General features: G+C 46.1%; 1 protein-coding gene across 1 annotated transcript in view; it reads left to right on the plus strand.

The window, feature by feature from the left end:
• The first annotated feature begins 291 nt into the window (after positions 1 to 291).
• Positions 292 to 18,478, plus strand: part of LOC139016582 (cyclin-Y-like protein 1) — a 71,453-nt gene continuing 53,266 nt past the window's right edge. Inside the window, exon 1 of the mRNA XM_070424865.1 lies at positions 292 to 420. Coding sequence (XP_070280966.1) covers positions 292 to 420 — 129 coding nt within the window. The remainder of the gene's footprint in view (positions 421 to 18,478) is intronic.

Raw genomic sequence — 18,478 nt, forward strand, 5'->3', positions numbered from 1 at the left:
TGCCTGCAGGGTGATCCTGATTATTTTCGTGATAGTAATTAGAAATTAAGGCCACAGGCAAGGCAGCACCCTGTGTCCCAGGAGCCGCCTTGCCTGTGCCCTGTGATTGAAATCAGAAAGAAGAACCACAGCCAAGGTGGCACACCGGGACCCAGGAGCCGTCTTGCCTGAGGACTGTGATCGAGATTTGAAAGCTGGGCCGCAGGCAAGGCGGCACCCGGAGACCTACGAACTGCCTTGCCTGCAGCCATGATCGTGATCTTGATCTTGATCTGAAAGAAGTCCACAGGCATGGCGGCACCCAAGAACCCATCAGCCATCATGCCTGTGGCCCGTGATTATGATCATGATCAGAAAGCTGAGCCGAAGGCCATGCAGCACCCTGTGTCCCAGGAACCGCCATGCCTATGGGCCATGATCGTGATTTGAAAGCCGGACCACATGCAAGGTGGGACCCCGGGACAAAGGGGCCACCTTGCCTGTGGCCCATGATTATAATAGTGATCAGAAAGTAAGGCCTCAAGCCAGGCAACACCCTGGGTCCCAGGAGCCAGCTTTCCTGCATCCGGTGATTAAGATAGGAAAGCCGGACCACAGGCAATGTGGCCCCCCGGGTCCCAGGAGTCACCTTGCCTATGGCCCATGATTGTGATTTGAAAGAAGGACCGCAGGCAAGGCGGCAACCCGGGACCTAGGAGATGCCTTGGCTGCAGCCGTGAACGTGATTGTGATCGTGATAGAAATTGGAAATTAAGGCCGCAGGCAAGGCGACACCCTGGGTCCCAGGAGCTGCCTTGCCCTCTTCCCATGATTGAGATCTGAAAGCCAGACCACAGGCAAGATGGCACCCCAAATCCCAGGAGCCGCCTTGCCTGTGGGCCATGATGGTGATTTGAAAGCCGGACCACAGGCAAGGTGACAACCCGGGACAAAGGGGCCGCCTTGCCTGAGGCCTGTGATTGCGATCATGATCAGAAAGTAAGGCCGCAGGCAAGGCAACACCCTGGGTCCTCAGCCTTGCCTGCATCTGGTGATTGAGATAGGAATGCAGGACCACAGGCAAGGCGGCACCCCAGGACCCATCAGCCATCTTCCCTGTGGCCCATGATCGTGATTTGAAAGCCGGACCACAGACAAGGCGGCACCCCCGGACCCAGGAGCTGCCTTGCCTACAGCCGTGATTGCGATCGTGATTTAAAAGCAGGACCACAGGCAAGGGGGCACCCCGGGACCCAAGGGGGCCCGTGATCGTGATAATGCTCACAGGGCCGGCCTCAGGCATGGCGGCACACTGGAACCCAGGAGCCGCCTTGCCTCTGGCCCATTATCATGATCCTGATCTGAAAGCCTGGCCTCAGGCATGGGGGCACCCCGGGTCCCAGGAGCCGCCTTGCCTGTGGCCCATGATTGAGATTGGAATGCAGGACCACAGGCAAGGCCTAACCCCGGGACCCAGGAGCTGCCTTGCCTGCAGCCCGTGATAGTGATTTGAAAGCCAGGTCACAGACAAGGGGTGCCCCTCAGACCATGGAGCCACCTTGCCTGTGGCTTGTGATTAAGATCGAGATCAGAAAAGAGGACCCCAGGCAAGGCAGCCCCTGGGCACAAAGGTGCCGCCCTGCCTGTGGCCTGTGATTGAGATCTGAAAGCAGGACCGCAGGCAAGGCGGCACCCCAGGACCCATCAGCCACCTTGACTGTGGCCTTTGTTCGTTTTCATGATTGGAAAACTGGGCCGCAGGCAAGGCACCACCCCAGTACCCAGGAGCTGCCTTGCCTGCAGCTCGTGATCGAGCACTTGATCGTGATCAGAAAGCTGGGCTCTTGGCAAGGCGGCACCCCGGGACCCAGGTACCTCCTTGCCTGCGGCCCGGGATTGAGATTTGAAAGCCAGGCCACAGGCAGGACAGCACCTTGGGACACAGGAGCCGCCTTGCCTGCGGCCCATGGTCGTGATCATGATCTGAAAGCTGGGCCGCAGGCAAGGAGGCACCCTGGGACCCAGGAGCTGCCTTGCCTGTGGACATGATAGTGATTGTGATCTGAAAGCCAGGCCCCAGGAGAGGCGATGTCCCCTGACCCAGAAGCTGCCTTTCCTGCGGCCCATGATTGTGACTGTGATCGTGATCGTGATCGTTATCAGAAAGTCGGGCCGTGGGCAAGGCGGAACCCCTGGACCAAGGTTCATAAAATTGTTATGAGAAAATATTGAAAATGTGTACTCTTACTGGTTATTTTATTAATAAAGACTGACTATTAATTGTGTTTGTGTGATCATGTTATTGCCATTGTTTAAAAGAAAAAAATTGTTATCTTTCAGATTAAGATCCTAGAATTCCAAGATATGCTTCAAAGAATGTGGAGGAGAGGGGAGTGTGTAGGCAATAGGCATGTATGAATCAAGAGGGCCTGAATTAATAATTGTTAAAACTAAATGATAAGAACATAAAAGTTCATTATTCTATTTTCTCTATTTTTTATACATTTGAAATTTCAATATCAAAAAGTTATTTTTAAAAGTGGGGGTGGGTTGACAGTCTTGGGGGGATAACAAGCAGCCAAAGTCCTTAAACACAGAGATTTGAAGTCACGTGGAATGTGTGCATGCCTACAACCGTACCGTTCCACTCATTGGTGTTTAGAAAATTCAAGTTCTGAGAGGCTGAATGACACGCTGAAAGGTTTTTGAAATCTCAGGCTATTGCCTTCTTAATATCTTAAAATTATCAATGCTTATAAGAAACTAGAGGCCCGGTGCACAAAAATTTGTGCACTCGGGGGGGGAGGGGGGGTCCCTCAGCCTGGCCTGTGCCCCCTCGCAGTCTGGGACCCCTCGGGAGATAACAACGTGCTGGCTTAGGCCTGCTCCTGGGTGGCAGAGGGCAGGCCCAATCCCTAGGTGCAGCCCCTGGTCTGGCTCAGAGCAGGGCTGATTGGGGAGTTGGGGCGCCATCCCCTGTCATGCACAGAGCAGGGTGGATTGGGAGGTTGCGATGCCACCCTCAGTCACGCTCAGGGTAGGGCTGATTGGGGGGTTGGGGCACAGCCCCCTATCACACTCAAGGCAGGGTCAATGGGGAGGTTGTGGCACCACCCCCTGTGATGCACAGAGCAGGGCCAATCAGGGGGTTGGGGCGCTGCCCCCTGTCACTCACAGAGCAGGGCCAATCAGGGGGTTGGTGCACTGCCCCCCCCCCCGTCATGCACAGAGCAGGGCCCATCAGGGTGTTGGGGAGCTCCCCCGTCACGCACAGAGTAGGGCCGTTAGGGGAGTTAGGGTACCGTCCCCTGTCACACACAGAGCAGGGCGGATCAGGGGGTTGGGGCGCCACCACTGTCACACTCAGGGCAGGGCCGATGGGGAGGTTATGGCTCTATCCCGTCACAGACACAGCAGGGCCCATGGAGGGGGGGGGGGGGGTTGGGGCGCCAACCCCTGTCACACACAGAGCAGGCCGATCAGGGGTTTCAGGAGCTGCCCCCTGTCACGGTGATCCGGTGCCAGGAGGCCTCGCGGTTCCGCTGATCCCGGTGCTGGGAGGCATATTACCCTTTTACTATATAGGATAGAGGCCTTGGGGCCGGCTGGTTTGCCCTGAAGGGTGTCCTGGATCAGGGTGGGGGTCCCCACTGGGGTGCCTGGCCAGCCTGGGTGAGGGGATGATGGCTGTTTGCAGCTGGTCACACACCCTTCAGGGTGGGGGTCCCGACTGGGGTGCCTGGCCAGTCTGGGTCAGGGGCTGAGGGCTGCTTTCAGGCTGGCGGTTTTGACTGAAGCTCTCAACCACTCCTTTTTTCTTTTTTTTATGTTATTTTGGGCCAGCTTTAGCTCTGGCTCTAGCTCTGAGGCTTCCGCTGCTGGTTTGTTTGCCGTTCTGTAATCGAAACAATGTATAACTTCAGCTCTGAGATCCCAGCCGGCTATATTTGTTACAAAGTTTCAAACTGCCAGCTCAGAGGCCTGCAAGGCAGGCGGGAACATTGGAGTCTGCAGTCCCTGGAGCAAGCAAGCCTCATGTTCGCTTCCAGCTGCCTGGCTGCCGGCCGCCATCTTGGCTGAAGTTAATTTGCATAAGGATATGCTGATTAGCCAATGGGAAGGGTAGCGGTTGTACGCTAATTACCATGTTTCTCTTTTATTAGTGTAGATAACACAAGTTACATTTAATGAGGCAATGGGAAGATAAGCTGGCTGCCATGACTATAGATATCAGTTTTTATGTTTTGTTGTTTTTATGAAATATCTAAGGTGCATGCAGTAAACAGATTTATAGAAATATCTCACACAAACAACTATGGGTGTGGTCCATAGTGGAAAATTGGAAGTGATATAAATATGCATTAGTGGAAGAATGGTAATGCACTCAATGTGTAAACGTAAAAATGAATAAACTAGATATAAACGTGGGAAGTTTCCAAAACATAATGTTGAACAGAAAAAAAAGCAAGTATAAAAGATCAGCCAGGCACTGGCCGATGTGGTTCCGTGGTTACAGTGTGGGCCTGCACGCCAAAGTGTTCAAGGACACATACCTGGGTTGCAGCTTCAATCCCAGGTCCCTGTTGAGTCATGAGCAGAGGTAACCAAAAGGTGTATCTCTCTTCTCACATCAGTGTTTCTCTCTCCCTCTCTTCCCTCCCTGCCTCCCTTTCCACCCTCTCTAAAAATCAGTGGGAAAAATATTCTTGGGTAAGGATGAACAACAACAGAAGAAAGTCAGTAGGATAGATGACAAAGACATGAATGAAAAAACTGGACTTGAAATACTAGGGAATAAGAACAATTAGTGCAAATAGGAATAATGCATATGGTGTTCAAGTGCACCTGTGAACTTTTTTTCTAGAGATGAGTGGTAGGTGTGTGTATGTTGGTTAGATTAGCTATACCTTTTTGTAGCCCTGAAATCTATCTATATCTACTCTAATAAAAGAGAAACATGGTACTTAGCGTACGACCGCTACCCTTCCCATTGGCTAATCAGCATATCCATGCACTGAAGCGAACAGGGAGGCTTGCTTGCTCCAGTGACTGCGGACTCCAACGTTCCCCACCTGACTTGCCGGCCTCTCAGCTGCAACTCTAAGCAACTATGTTGCAAATATAGAAGCTAAACATAACCCCAGAAACCGGCTTTCAGTCAGCCGGGCATCAGCCAGCCGGACCGCAACATTGTATCAAAGTTTTCAGCAGCGGAAGCCTCAGAGCTAAAGCTGGCCCAGAATAGAAAAAAAAAGAAAAAGATAAAAAGGAGCGGTAGGGAGCTTCAGTCACCCGCCAGCCGGAAAACGGCCCTCAGCCCCTCACCCAGACTGGCTAGGCACCTGAGTGGGGACCCCCGCCCTGATCCAGGACACCCTTCAGGGCAAACCAGCCATCCGCCACCCATGCACCATGCCTCTATTCTATATAGTAAAAGGGTAATATGCCTCCCAGCCCCAGGATCAGCTTGACAGGGGGCAGCACCCCAACCCCCTGATCTGTCCTGCTCTGTGCCTGATAGGGGGGAGCTCCCCAATCCCTTGATCGCCCTGTGGCTCTGTGTTTGACAGGGTGCAGCGCCCCAAGCCAACCCCCCCCCCCCCATGGCCCCTGCTCTGTGTGTGACAGGATGCGGCACCCTAACTCCCCCCCCCCCCAACAGGCCCTGAACTGTGTGTGACGGGGTAGAGCCATAACCTCCCCATCTTCCCTGCCCTGAGTGTGACAGTGGCGGCACCCCAACCCCCTGATTGGCCATGCTCTGTGTGTGACAGGGTGCGGCGCCCCAACCCTCTCAACCCCATGGGCCCTGCTCTGTGTGGGACGGAGGAGAGCCATAACCTCCCCATTGACCTTGCCCTGAGTGTGACAGGATGCAGCGCCCCAACCCCCTGATCTGCCCTGCTCTGTGTTTGACCGGGCGGTGCCCTAACTCTCCTATCCACCCTACTCTGTGAGTGACAGGGGGCAGCTCCTCAACCCCATGATGGGCTCTGCACTGTGCATGCCAAGGGGGAGCTCCCCAACCCCCTGATTGACCCTGCTCTGTGCGTGACAAGGTACGGAGCCCCAATCCCCCTGATAGGCCCTGCTCTGTGCGTGACAGGGGGCAGCACCCCAACCCCCTGATTGGCCCTGCTCTGTGAGTGACAGGGTACAGTGCCCCAAACCCCTGATCGGCCCTGCTCTGTTCTTGACAGGGGGTGGTGCTGCCACCTCCCCATTGACCCTGCCTTGAGTGTGACAGGGTGCAGTGCCCCAACCCCACAATTGGCCCTACCCTGAGCGTGATTGACGTTGGCATCCCAACCTCCCTATCCACCCTGCTCTGTGCATGACAGGGGCGGTGCCCCAACTCCCCATTCGGCCCTGCTCTGAGCCTGACCAGGAGCTGCACCTAGGGATTGGGCTTGCCCTCTGCCACCCGGGAGCAGGCCTAAGCCAGCAGGTCGTTATGTCCCGAGGGGTCACAGACTGTGAGAGAGCACAGGCCGGGCTGGGGGGGATCCCCTCCTCTACCCTGAGTGCACAAACTTTTGTGCACCCAGCCTCTAGTATATATATAAAACCCTAATATGCAAATAGACCAAATGGCTGAACAACCGAACAACTGAACAGCCGGTCACTATGACGTTCGCTGACTACCAAGGGACGTGCGCGGAACATGGCGGTGGCGCCAGCAGGCGGTAGAGTGTGGAACATGGTGGGAAATGGCCACAGAGGGACCGTGGAGCAGGTGAGCCGGGGCGCCAGACCAAGGCAGAGCACTGGTTGCTGTCATCAGGGCTGGCCTCTCATGGTTACAGAAAATTCTTTGCTCCCATGTGCCACTGTCCCGCCCGGCGCTTGCCAGCGCTGGCCCTGATCACTCAGTGCCGTCAGTGGGTGTGAGTGGTGGCTACTGGCCCCGATCACCCCTCAGGGTTTCTCTACCTCCTCCTGTTCCTGAGGGGCGATCAGGGCCAGCAGCCGCCTCTCACACCCACTGCCTGTGACGGCCCCACTCGTACCCGCTGCGGGCAACAGAGCCACCGCTCGCACCCACTGCTGGCACTAGCCCTGCTCACACCCACAGCCAGCGCCAGAGCCACCACTCCCACCAGCTGCCAGTGCCCGGCGCCAGTCCCAATTGCTCCATGCTGTTAGCACATGGGAGCAGTAGCAGCAGGACCTAGGCTGCTGGCAGACAGGGGAATGGGGTCCATGGCAGGAGGGGCCGGGTAGGGGCACAGAGGATGGGCTGAGACCTGACTCTGTGCCCACTACAGCCTCGTGGCTTACAGTTCCTTTCAAGGTACAAAAATACATGCACTGAGCTCCTAGTTTTGATAAGACAAAGTAAAAATTGAACAACGTTCCTATTAGCCAGCCTCAGTGACAGGCCTGGGGGTGGCAGAAAGGTCCTGCAGCCAGCCAGATTGTCACTCATTCATTCACTCATCAGATAGACTTTATCCTATTTGTTAGTGTTAGCGATATTTTAAAAATTGAAAGGCTGTTTTCTGGGAGGCAAAACTCAATTTTCAGAATAACATCACTTCTCTGGACTTTGTTGTTTTAAGTGCTGAAAAAAGAATAAAGGATTTGTGAGGGGATTCATCTACTTATCTAGATTTTAAGACCTGAAGAGGAAATATTAACAGAATACATTCAGAATCTCAGATGAGAGGTATTAAAGAAAAATGCCTAAGGAATGGATGTTTAGACAATATCTATTTACATAAGACACCAAATTTTTATAGGATTTGGAAAATAAAAAGGAGACTTAGAATCTCAGTTGGTATCTAATTAGAACCAGGTTAAGAGATCTGGGTTTTTCTTCTCAACCCCTGTTCTAAGATGACAAGTTTCTGATGAGTGTCCTAGAAAGCAACAGCTCCGAAAACTGATCAAAAGACAATGTAACATCGCCATCTCCTGAGCACTTGATAACTATACACAGAAACTTGGGACCTGTCCCAAGGTATAGAAAACATAGGTTGAAGTGAAGGATCTATAATAATAAAAGGGTAATATGCTAATGAGACTGGATGTCCTTCTGGATGACCTTCCAGATGAAGCCAGGACTTCGAGGGAAGACCGGGTCCCAGGTGCCAGAGGGAAGCCGGTGCTGGCAGCAGGGGAAGGAAGGCCTACTCTTGCACGAATTTCGTGCATTGGGCCTCTTGTAAATATGTAAATGTACAATGCCTCAGGAAAGCTTTACAGTTGACATATTTATTTTATGGTTTAAGACTAATGAAAGTAGTAAAGTAGAACATGTAACAGCAATGCTACAGAAGTATTTCAAATGATGAGGTTTGGTTTTGCTGTTTACAAATTACTGTACTATATTATTATTTACAAAAAGACAGTCTTAAGATGTCTTTTACTTCAGAAGTATGGAGCATAAAGTGGGATTTAGGGTGCCAGAGGGGTGTACTGGAAAAGGCTTAACAGTCAGCCTTCTGAGGCATCAATGACATTGCTATTCTGTTGTTATCATTTAACTGTTTTAAAATTTCTTGTTCTGCCCTGGCTGGGGTTTCTCAGTGGTTAGAGCATCAGCCTTTGTGCCAAAGGGTTTCAGGTTTGATTCCCCGTCAAAGGCATGTACCTGAGTTGTGAGTTCAGTCCCCGACCCGGTTGGGGCACCTGCAAGAGGCAAGAAATCAATGTGTCTCTCTCACATTGATGTCTCTCTCTCTCTCTCTCTCTCTCTCTCACATTGATGTCTCTCCCCCTCTCTCTCTCCCTCTCCCTATGTCTCTCTCCCTCACTCTCACATTGATGTCTCTCTTTCTTCCATCCCTCCACAACTCTCAATAAAAAAAATCAATGGAAAAATTTCCTCAGGTGAGGATTAACAAAAAATAAATTAAAAGTTCTTGTTCTGCTAATGGAGTAAACACACCGACAGCTATCATTTCATGTTTTGTATTTGCACAAGAAAATTAGGAATTTTTAAATGAAAAAAATTAATTTGCAATGGTCATTTGATCTTAATGTAAAGTCATGCTTCATGGAGTGACATGCAAACTCACCTTTTGTGGCTACTTACAGCCCTTCTAAAATCCCTACCACTTTAATATATATGCAGACATTTCTTCAATCCATTTGTTCTGTGATCAGTGATATCACCCTGTGATGGATAGTTGATGTCAGTCCATAGATATTTTGTGAAAATAATTCATTTATCATCACCTTCCTTGAGAAACAGAAATAGTACCTAATTGTTTTAATTAAATATGCATTTCCAGGTTTTGTTTTTTTTTTTAGCTCATTGCTCTTAAGGAAATTTATTGTGAAATTTACAAAGCATTACCAAATAATGGCATGATTAATGAACAATTGTAGATTTACACCATACAATAGATAACAAAACTACTCGATTCACTCTTTAACAGGACAGCTCAGCTTTTATTTTCTGTACATATTTCAAATACTCCTAAATATAGTTTCCCAACTTTCCCGCTGATCACACCAGCTGGCAGTTTATGGGCTTCACGCTTCTCATAGGACAATGGGTAGGGGCCACGGCACAATTGGCTGGTATTATACCAAATGGCCAGAAGGGGCCACTTGGACACCCATCAGAAGTTTTTGTCAAGAACTTCTTTTACTACAATTCAAGACAAAGAAGAATGTTTATTTTTAAAGCACTCTGCATGGTGTCCATCAAAGAAAAACTTTAGTTATGCGGCATCAGGAGAGAGTTGGTGAAAGGAAACTGTGTTATCTCTGGTTGCCTTTAAGATTTAACAATGTGTTAAAGTATGAACTCTACTATTTATACATCCCACGCTACTAGGCAAATCCTGGCAGATGCTGAAAGAAGAAGGTCCACTAGAACTTTCCTGTCTTATTTGAATGCAACTATTAAACAAAATTTTGTTTCAAAATGAAAAAGCCTAAGACAAATGCTAACCTAAAAAGCATTTTGAGAAAATGTGCACAAGCCAAAACTGAGCAGGGAAAACCAGGACATGGTCGGCTAATCATAGGGAATGTCCATGTTTCACTTTAGAAGATACTGGCAGTTTCCCAAAGTGGTTGTTGGAATTTACATCCCCACCAATAGCATCTGAGAGCTAGAATTACTCCACTTCCTCACCAACATTTGACACCATTTTTAATTTAATTTTTGACCATTTTGACATATATACAATGCCACCACATTGTGTTTCTAATTGTACTTTACCTGCTTAATAATAAGATGAACACATGTTTATTGACCATTGGATATACTCTTTTCTTGAGGTGCCTGCCTTCTCAAGCCCATTTGCCAGTGGGTTGTGTATGTATGTGCATTTTTCTTACTGGTTTGTAGTAGTTATTAGTATACTAGAGGCCTGGTGCACAGATTTGTGCACAGGTGGGGTCCCTCCACATGGCCTATGGATATCGGGCCGAAACTAGCTCTCTGACATCCCCTGAGAGGTCCCAGATTGTGAGAGGGCAGGTCTCAGGTGACATACCCCTGAATTGGGCTGTATCTGCTCTGGTTCTAGGTGTGTCACCTGAGAACCGCAGCTGCCAAGTCATCGCAGCTTGGCAGCTCCTATGTTGAACGTCTGCCCACTGGTGGTCATTGTGCATCATAGCTACGGGTTGGATTGTCGAATGGTCGGAGCTCACTTAGGCTTATCTATATATATAAAGAGCCAGGATCCGTAACATCCACAATGACCAAGGCTCCACTGAACACCGAACACTGGAAGTCAATTCTGGGTAGCCGTGGCTACCCAACACTGACTGCAGCCAGTACCGGGGCAGTGACCCAGCACTGACTGCCGAGGGGGCTGCAGATCAGGCCTGGAGAGAGGCCCAAAGACAGAGGCAACGTCTGATCTGCAGCCTCAGTGGCAGCTGTTGATCAGCCATTGCCTCTCTCTTTCTCTCCTGGCTTCGCCAGCAGCCATGCCTCTGTTTCTCTCTGGGCCTCCACAAGAGTGGGGGAGGGGGTGCTGATCAGCTCTGCCTCTTTGATCAGGCCCAGAGATAGGCCCAGATTCACTGACTGGCAGACAACCGACCAATCAGAACCAAATCTGGGTGAAGTGCCAGGAGCCAATGGCTGCCTAGGTGGTGGAGCTTTTGACACTGACTGGCATAGAAACAAGCCAATCAGAACCTAATCTGGGTGAACTGCAAAGGGAGAACCTAAGGTAGGGGCTGAGGAGGGGTTTTAAGGCCAACAGCTGTTTGGTGTAAAGTGTAAGAAAGCAGATCAATTTTTTAATGACCGCTTTGGCAGTATAGTGCATATGGCTGGCTATCAGTCCAGATATAGGGACTCTGTGTGTTTGTCTGCCAAGAGCATCTCCTCCTGCTGAAAAAGGCTCCCCACCCCCCATTTAAGCAATCCTAGCCTAAATAATCTAGCTATACTAATAAAAGTGTAATATGCTAATTAGATCAGGTCCACCAGCCATCTTCCGGACATTTGACTTCCTTCCAGTCAAAGTGATGGTGGTGGGGGCCAAGGCAGAGGCAGTTGGAGGCGAGATCAGGCTGGCAGGGGAGTGTAGTTAGGGGCAATGAGGCAGGCAGAGGCAGGTGGGGGCGAGATCAGGCTGGCAGGGGAGGGCAGTTAGGGGTGATCAGGCAGGCAGGCAGGTGAGCAGCTAGGAGCCAGCAGTCCCAGATTGCCAGAGGGATGCCTGGTTGCCGGACATTCCCCAAGGGGTCCCTGATTAGAAAGGGTGCAGGCTGGGCTGAGGGAACCCACCTCCCTACATGAATTTTATGCACCGGGCCATATATATATTTGAACTATTAGTTATATGTGTTGTAAACATTGTATACGACTCTCTGGTTGCCTTTTGGGCACCTAAATGGTTTATTTTGGTGAACAAAAGTTCTTAATTTTATGTAGTCCAATTTTCTGTTTAAGAAATCATTCCTTATTTGAAGATCAGGAAGATATTATCCTATGTCATTGTCCTAAAGTTTAGTTTTTAACCTGTCATAGTTAGGTATACAATACTACTCAATTGAACTTGGAATATTTAGTAAGGAAGAGGGATACTTTATTTTTTCCATATTGCTATCCACTTGATCAAGCATCATTTTTTCAGAAGATTTTCTTTTCCTTCTGAGTTTCAGTAGAAATTCTGCCATAAATTGGGAAGTTATGAAACTGTATGTTTGGGCTATTTCTGGATTCTCTATCTCTATCCCGTTCCACCAATCTGCTTGACTTTCCCCATGCCAGTACTGTCCCATGTCTTAGAACTCTAACTTTATAGTGAATTGGTTTCTGGTGGTAAAAGTGTTCATTATGTACTGCTTTTTATTTATTTTTTTAAAATATATTCTATTGAATTTTTACAGAGAGGAAGGGAGGGGGATAGAGAGCTAGAAACATCGATGAGAGAGAAACATCGAGCAGCTGCCTCCTGCACACTCCCCACTGGGGATGTGCCCGCAACCAAGGTACATGCCCTTGACCGGAATCGAACCTGGGACCCTTGAGTCTGCAGGCCGACGCTCTATCCACTGAGCCACACCGGTTAGGGCATGTACTGCTTTTTAAAGACTGGCTTGGTTACTCTAGCTTCTTTACATTTCCATATAAATTTTAGACTCAGCTTGTCAGTTTTCACTAGAAACTAACACACTCTGCTCAAATTTAAATTGTGTTGCCTTAGCACAATTCACCATAGCTAAGATCTGGAAACAGCCTAAGTGCCCATCAGTAGATGAATGGATTAGAAAACTGTGGTACATCTACACAATGGAATACTATGCTGCTGTTAAAAAGAAGGAACTCCTACCATTTGCAACAGCATGGATGGAACTGGAGAGCATTATGCTAAGTGAAACAAGCCAGTCATTGAAGGAAAAATACCACATGATCTCACTCATTCATGGATAATAAACACCATTACAAACTTTTGAACAATAATAGATACAGAGGCAGAGCTGCCTCAAACTGATTGTCAAACTGCAGTGGAAAGGCCAGGGAGGGTTGGGGGGGTGGAGAGAGGGGATTAAGAGATCAACTGAAGGACTTGTATGCACCCATATAACCATAACTAATGGACATAAGACACTGGGGGGTAAGGGAGGGCAGGGGCTTGTCAAGGGCGGGGGGGAAAAAAGGACACTTATGTAATACCCTTTGTAATACTTTAAGCGAAAAATAAAAATAAAATAAAATAAAAATAAATAAATAAAGCAAAAATAAATAAATAAATAAATAAATAAATAAATAAATAAATAAATTGTGTTGCCTTGCATCTATGGGTCAATTTGGGATGAATTGACAATAATAGTGAGTCTTCTAGCCATGAATGTGGCATATTCTTTCATTTCTCTCAGCAATGCTTAGTAGTTTTCAGTGCAGACATTACACCTATCTTTTAGATATATTACTATATATTTTACTTTTTTCATGTTATTATAAATTCCATTCCAATTTCATTTTCTTTTTGTTAATTGCTAACACATAGAAACACAAGTGATAATTATATTCTAAACTTGTATCCAGGAACCTGTTAAATTCACGTAAGTCCAAAATTCATATGTTGAAGCCCAACCTCCAGTACCTGAGAATGTGACTGTATTTGGAGATAGGGCCTTAAAAGAGGTAACTAAGTTAAAATAAGGCTGTTAGGATGGGCCCTAATCCAATATGATAGGCATCCACATTAGAAGAGATTAGAATATACAGTGAGATATTGGGGGTCAGAAGCTCCCATACACAGAGGGACAACCACGTGAAGGGGCAGCAAGATGATAGCCATTTGCAAGCCAAAAGGAGAGGCCTCAGTGGACCAGACCTTCAGTGGACTTCTAGCTTCTAGAACTGTGAGAGAATCAATTTCTGTTGTGCAGGCCAAAGCAGACTACTACAGAGGAAGACCCTGATTAGAGCTCATTAAACCAGGAGGGGGTTCAGAGAGCTTCTGAGCCGGTGAACACAGGGGGTTGCTGGAACAGTGTCACCTGAAGAGGCTGTAGAAACTCCACGCCCTTCCCCTTGACTTACCTAAGCTCTCTTCCATTTGGCTGCTCCAGAGTTATACCCTTTTAGAATAAATCAGTGATCTACTAAGTAAAATGTGTCTCTGGGTTCTGTGAGCCACTCTAGCAAATAATTCCCAAAGAGGAGGTGGTTGGAACCTCCACCTTATCACCAGTTAGAAACACAGGTGACAACCTGAAGTTGTGACTAGAATCTGAAGTGTGTGTGTTGGTGGCGGGTGGGGTGGGGGGTGCCGGGGAGCAGTCTTGTAGGACTGAGTCCTTACCTATGAGACCTGACACTATCTTCAGATAGATACTGTCAGAATTGAGTCAAATTGCAGGACCCCCCAATTGGTGTCCAAGAATTATTGGGTCGATGGAGGGTAAATCCCTCGTTTATGTCCCTTCTTTATGTCCCATTGTTGGGGACGATTTGTATCAGTACTGTTGGGAAAGTGGAAATTTCAAGAAAAGCCAGGTTTAGGGGATGATAACATGAACTAACTGCCAAGACAACAATCATGTGTTTTTTGGTTTGTGTTTTCTTTTTGTTTTCCTTTTTTTGTTAATCCTCACCCAAGGATACTTTTTCCATCTATTTCCTGAGAGAGTGGAGGAGAGAGAGAGAGAGAGAGAGAGAGAGAGAGAGAGAGATCAGTTGCCTCCTGCACTCAGGATTGAACCTGCAACCCAGATACCTGTCCTTGACCTCAAACCAAACCTGTGACCCTCCGTGTGCAAGCCGAGATTCTAACCACTGCCACACCGGCTTTTCTTTCTTTTATTCACAAATTATCATTCATGTGAGTGAATCAAATAGTTGTTTTGATTTCATATAAAAAGAAGTGAAAGTAAATATTGAATCATCTAACAACATAACTAATATAATGAAATATTTTAGAATTAAATTAAAATGTTTAAAAATGGAGTAACTTATCAGTAAGAGGAAAATCTACGCTTTTAGAAAATGACAAGGAATTTTCTGTAATAAAAATAATGTTTTAAGGAACATGTTGAATTCCCAGGAGTCAAAAAATATGTTTGGAGTTTTACAGTTTTCTGAAGATGAAGCCTACAATTCTAGGACAGGTGCTGTACTCTTTCTTAATATTTAGATGCCAAAAAAAGGAAGGGGACCAGCAGTTTTTCCCTTCCCACTGGAATAGAAATCTTTCTCATATTTAATATTAACAAGTAATTTTGCTAACAATAGACTCTCCAACGAAAATAAAGATGGTTTTACATAAGGAGGGCCATCAAAAGAAAAAGATCCATTCAAGAGATATCAGTATGAATTTCAGCAAACACTGAAACTATTAGCCAAGTCCAGCAGGAATTATAAACAATATTACCTTTCCCGAGAAATATGTCTTATCCCAATGATTATTCATCAAGACACAAAGCCAGGCAACTCTTCAATATTTTGTTTTATAGAGGATAGCAAAAGGGGAATTCCACTTAGAAACCTAGCCAAGAGACTAGCTCCTGGCATTTCAATCAAATATTTAAGCCATCACAGGAATAATTTGGGATACTAGAAAGAGAAAGTTTTTGCACCTGGAAAAAAACTACATAAACCTGGAGAACTTAATGTTCCTGTGTGTGCCATCCTCAATTCCTTCAATTTGGTTTTCTCAAGAACCCTGTCAGTTTGCAATTGGGAAGGGCTTGGTGTACAGGGAAATCTACATCCACATTACCAGCCCTTTCAGCTCCTTGAGGACAGGAACATTGTCTAGTTCACCCCGAGGACTCCTCCTAGTAGGTCTTTAAGATGTACTTATTTAATTTGCCCTGGCTGATTTGGCTCAGTGGATAGACTGTCGGCCTGTGGAATGAAGTGACCGGGGTTCCATTCTGGTGAGGGCACATGCCCGGGTTTCGGCTTCGATCCTCAGTGGGGGGTATGCAGGAGGCAGCTGATTAATAATTCTCTCTCATCATTGATGTTTCTATCTCTCTCTCCCTCTCCCTTCCTCTGTGAAATCATAAAAATATGTTTTAAAAAAGAAAAAATGTACTTAATTAAATCAAATGGTGTTTACCAAAGCTAAGATTTCATTTATAAAAGGATGGAAATTAATAATGGCGATCTTCCTGTATTTTTTATTTCATAAAATTGGGAAGTTTTGTTTTTGCATATTCTTTTCCTCTTCTCCTCTACCAAGCACCAACTCTTGAGGGAAAAGAACCTGTATCATTTGTCTTCTTACTCTGACTCTAGCGTAGCAAAAGTTCAATACTGCTTTTAAATGAGTGGAATGAATGTTGCTTCAAATTCCTTTTTGTTAGACATGATCACTCTATACTGAAGAAAATTAATTTAAAGAAATAGTGGCTCAGGAACATGAGAAAAAAATAACACCTAGTACAGGGGATGGGATAACAATAAGTAGACAAAATAAACTAAGCATGCACGTTTTAGCTCTGTCTAATGCAAATTTAAAATATGAAACGGATATTCTGGATCAACAAAAATGCAAAAGGACCAATAGGATAATATCAATAATCAATAAATTATGTCCATAAATATAGGGTCCAAGCTCCATGAGTTTCAATATTAGTAGGAGAAACTATAAACTAGATTAGAGAATGCTTTTAAATTCTAAGTGCAAAGCAAATCGAAAAGATAAGTAATGACAAAAAGATAAGTAGTGATAATCTTGCTCTAAGTGCCACCCTAATCCCAATAGTTCCTTTTCATCACTAACTCCTGAATTTCCATCAACTTATGATTATATCAATTGATGCAGAAAAAGCACTTGACAAAATCCAACACCCATTGCTGATAAAAATTCTCAGTAAAATAGGAATAGAGGGATCATATCTCATCATAATAAAAGGCATATATGACAAAACCAACTGCCAAGATCATACTCAATGGGCAAAAAAGAAAACCATTTCCCATAGGAACGGGAACAATACAGGGATGTCCTCTTTCACCACTCTTGTTCAGCATAGTACTGGAAGTCCTAGCCACCGTGATCAGACAAGAAGTCATAAAAAAGAGATCCAAATTGGAAAGGAGGAAGCAAAACTCCTTATTCTCAGATGACATGATACTGTACTAGAAAATCCTAAAGACTCCATAGAAAAATTACTGGATTTAATAAATTCAGAAATGTAGCAGGATACAAAATTAACACTGAATCACCGATGGCTTTTCAATACACCAATAATAAACGAATAGAAAGAGAAACTAAACAAAAAATTCCATTTAACACTGCAACAAAAAAATTAAGATTCTTAGGAATAAAATTAACATAGGAGGTAAAAGAAAGAGCTCTTATTTGCAAGTTGACTTCCAAGAAAACAGGAGGCTAGTGCCAAATCTGTCCCGCTGGTCAAGGAGCAAGATTTAAGGAGCTCCAGTACCAGATCATCCTGGCCAATAGACACTTTGCTTCAGAAAGGGTTCTGGGGTTCAGGTTCTAATCATATGGTTATTTTGGATCCATGGGGGTGGAGAATAGTTACTGGTGCACAAGTGTCACTCATGAATGGTGTTTACCTATAAGTGGTGTATCCAAGGTTTAAACATTTTGAATCTGGTTAGAAACAGCATAGGACCAGTTTAAGCTGGTTCTGTGGTCACAATTTCTTAAAATGAGAATAATAATAGCATCTTCTCAAATAGTTAACTTAGCCTGACTACCTTAGCCTTATATATAATAAGCAAATACTTACTACCAGTTGATGCATTATCTCCACATTCAAAAGTGCATTTCTGTTGTCTCTCCCCCAACAGCCCCACGTTGATGACAATTCCATCATTCCAGGTGTTTTGGACAAAAGCTTTGACTCCTCATTCCCTCACACTGCACATCCATTCTGTCAGGAGATTCTGTTGGTTCTACCTTCAAAATATACGCTGATTCACAAAGCTTCCTAATGGGTTCCTTGCTCTCATCCTTGCTCCTGTCAGTTTATGCTCAAGCAGTGGAGGTGAGACTTTTAAACATCAGGCAGATCAGGTTGACTCCTCTTCTCAGAATCCCACAGTGGTCCCTCAATTTCACTATGAGTAAAAGCTAAAGATTTTTAAATGGCCTACAAGAACCTATAAGATCTGCCACCTCTTCACATTCCTATTACCCCTCCAGCCACATCTCCAGTTCCTCTCTCCCTGCTCACTTACCTTCCCTCTCGTCCTGCTCACTTACCTTCAGCCTCATGGGCCTCTGTGTTTCCGAAATATACCAGGCATACCCCTGACTTACAGCCTTGGCACTGGCTGTTTGCGTTGCTTGGAAGAGTTACCTCAGGGAGCCTCTTAACTCCTTCAGACCTTTGTTCAAATTCATCTTCTCCATGAGACCAAGCCTTACCAACTTCTATAATATCATAATTGTACTTCACTAAACTTTGTGTTTTTATAGCCCTTTTAACTTACTAATATCTATATTATTTCCTTATATATTATGGTTATTAAGTATTGTCTGTGTCTCCTCACTAGAATATAAACTACACAAATGCAGAGCCCTTTGTCTCTTCTGTTTACCAACATATCCCATGCACCTAGTATAGTATTTGGAAAATATCTTTG

Source organism: Myotis yumanensis, unplaced genomic scaffold (genome assembly GCF_028538775.1).
Source record: "Myotis yumanensis isolate MYYU_CA2020_CCGP unplaced genomic scaffold, mMyoYum1.0.hap1 SCAF_1, whole genome shotgun sequence".
Classification (NCBI taxonomy): Eukaryota; Metazoa; Chordata; class Mammalia; order Chiroptera; family Vespertilionidae; genus Myotis; species Myotis yumanensis.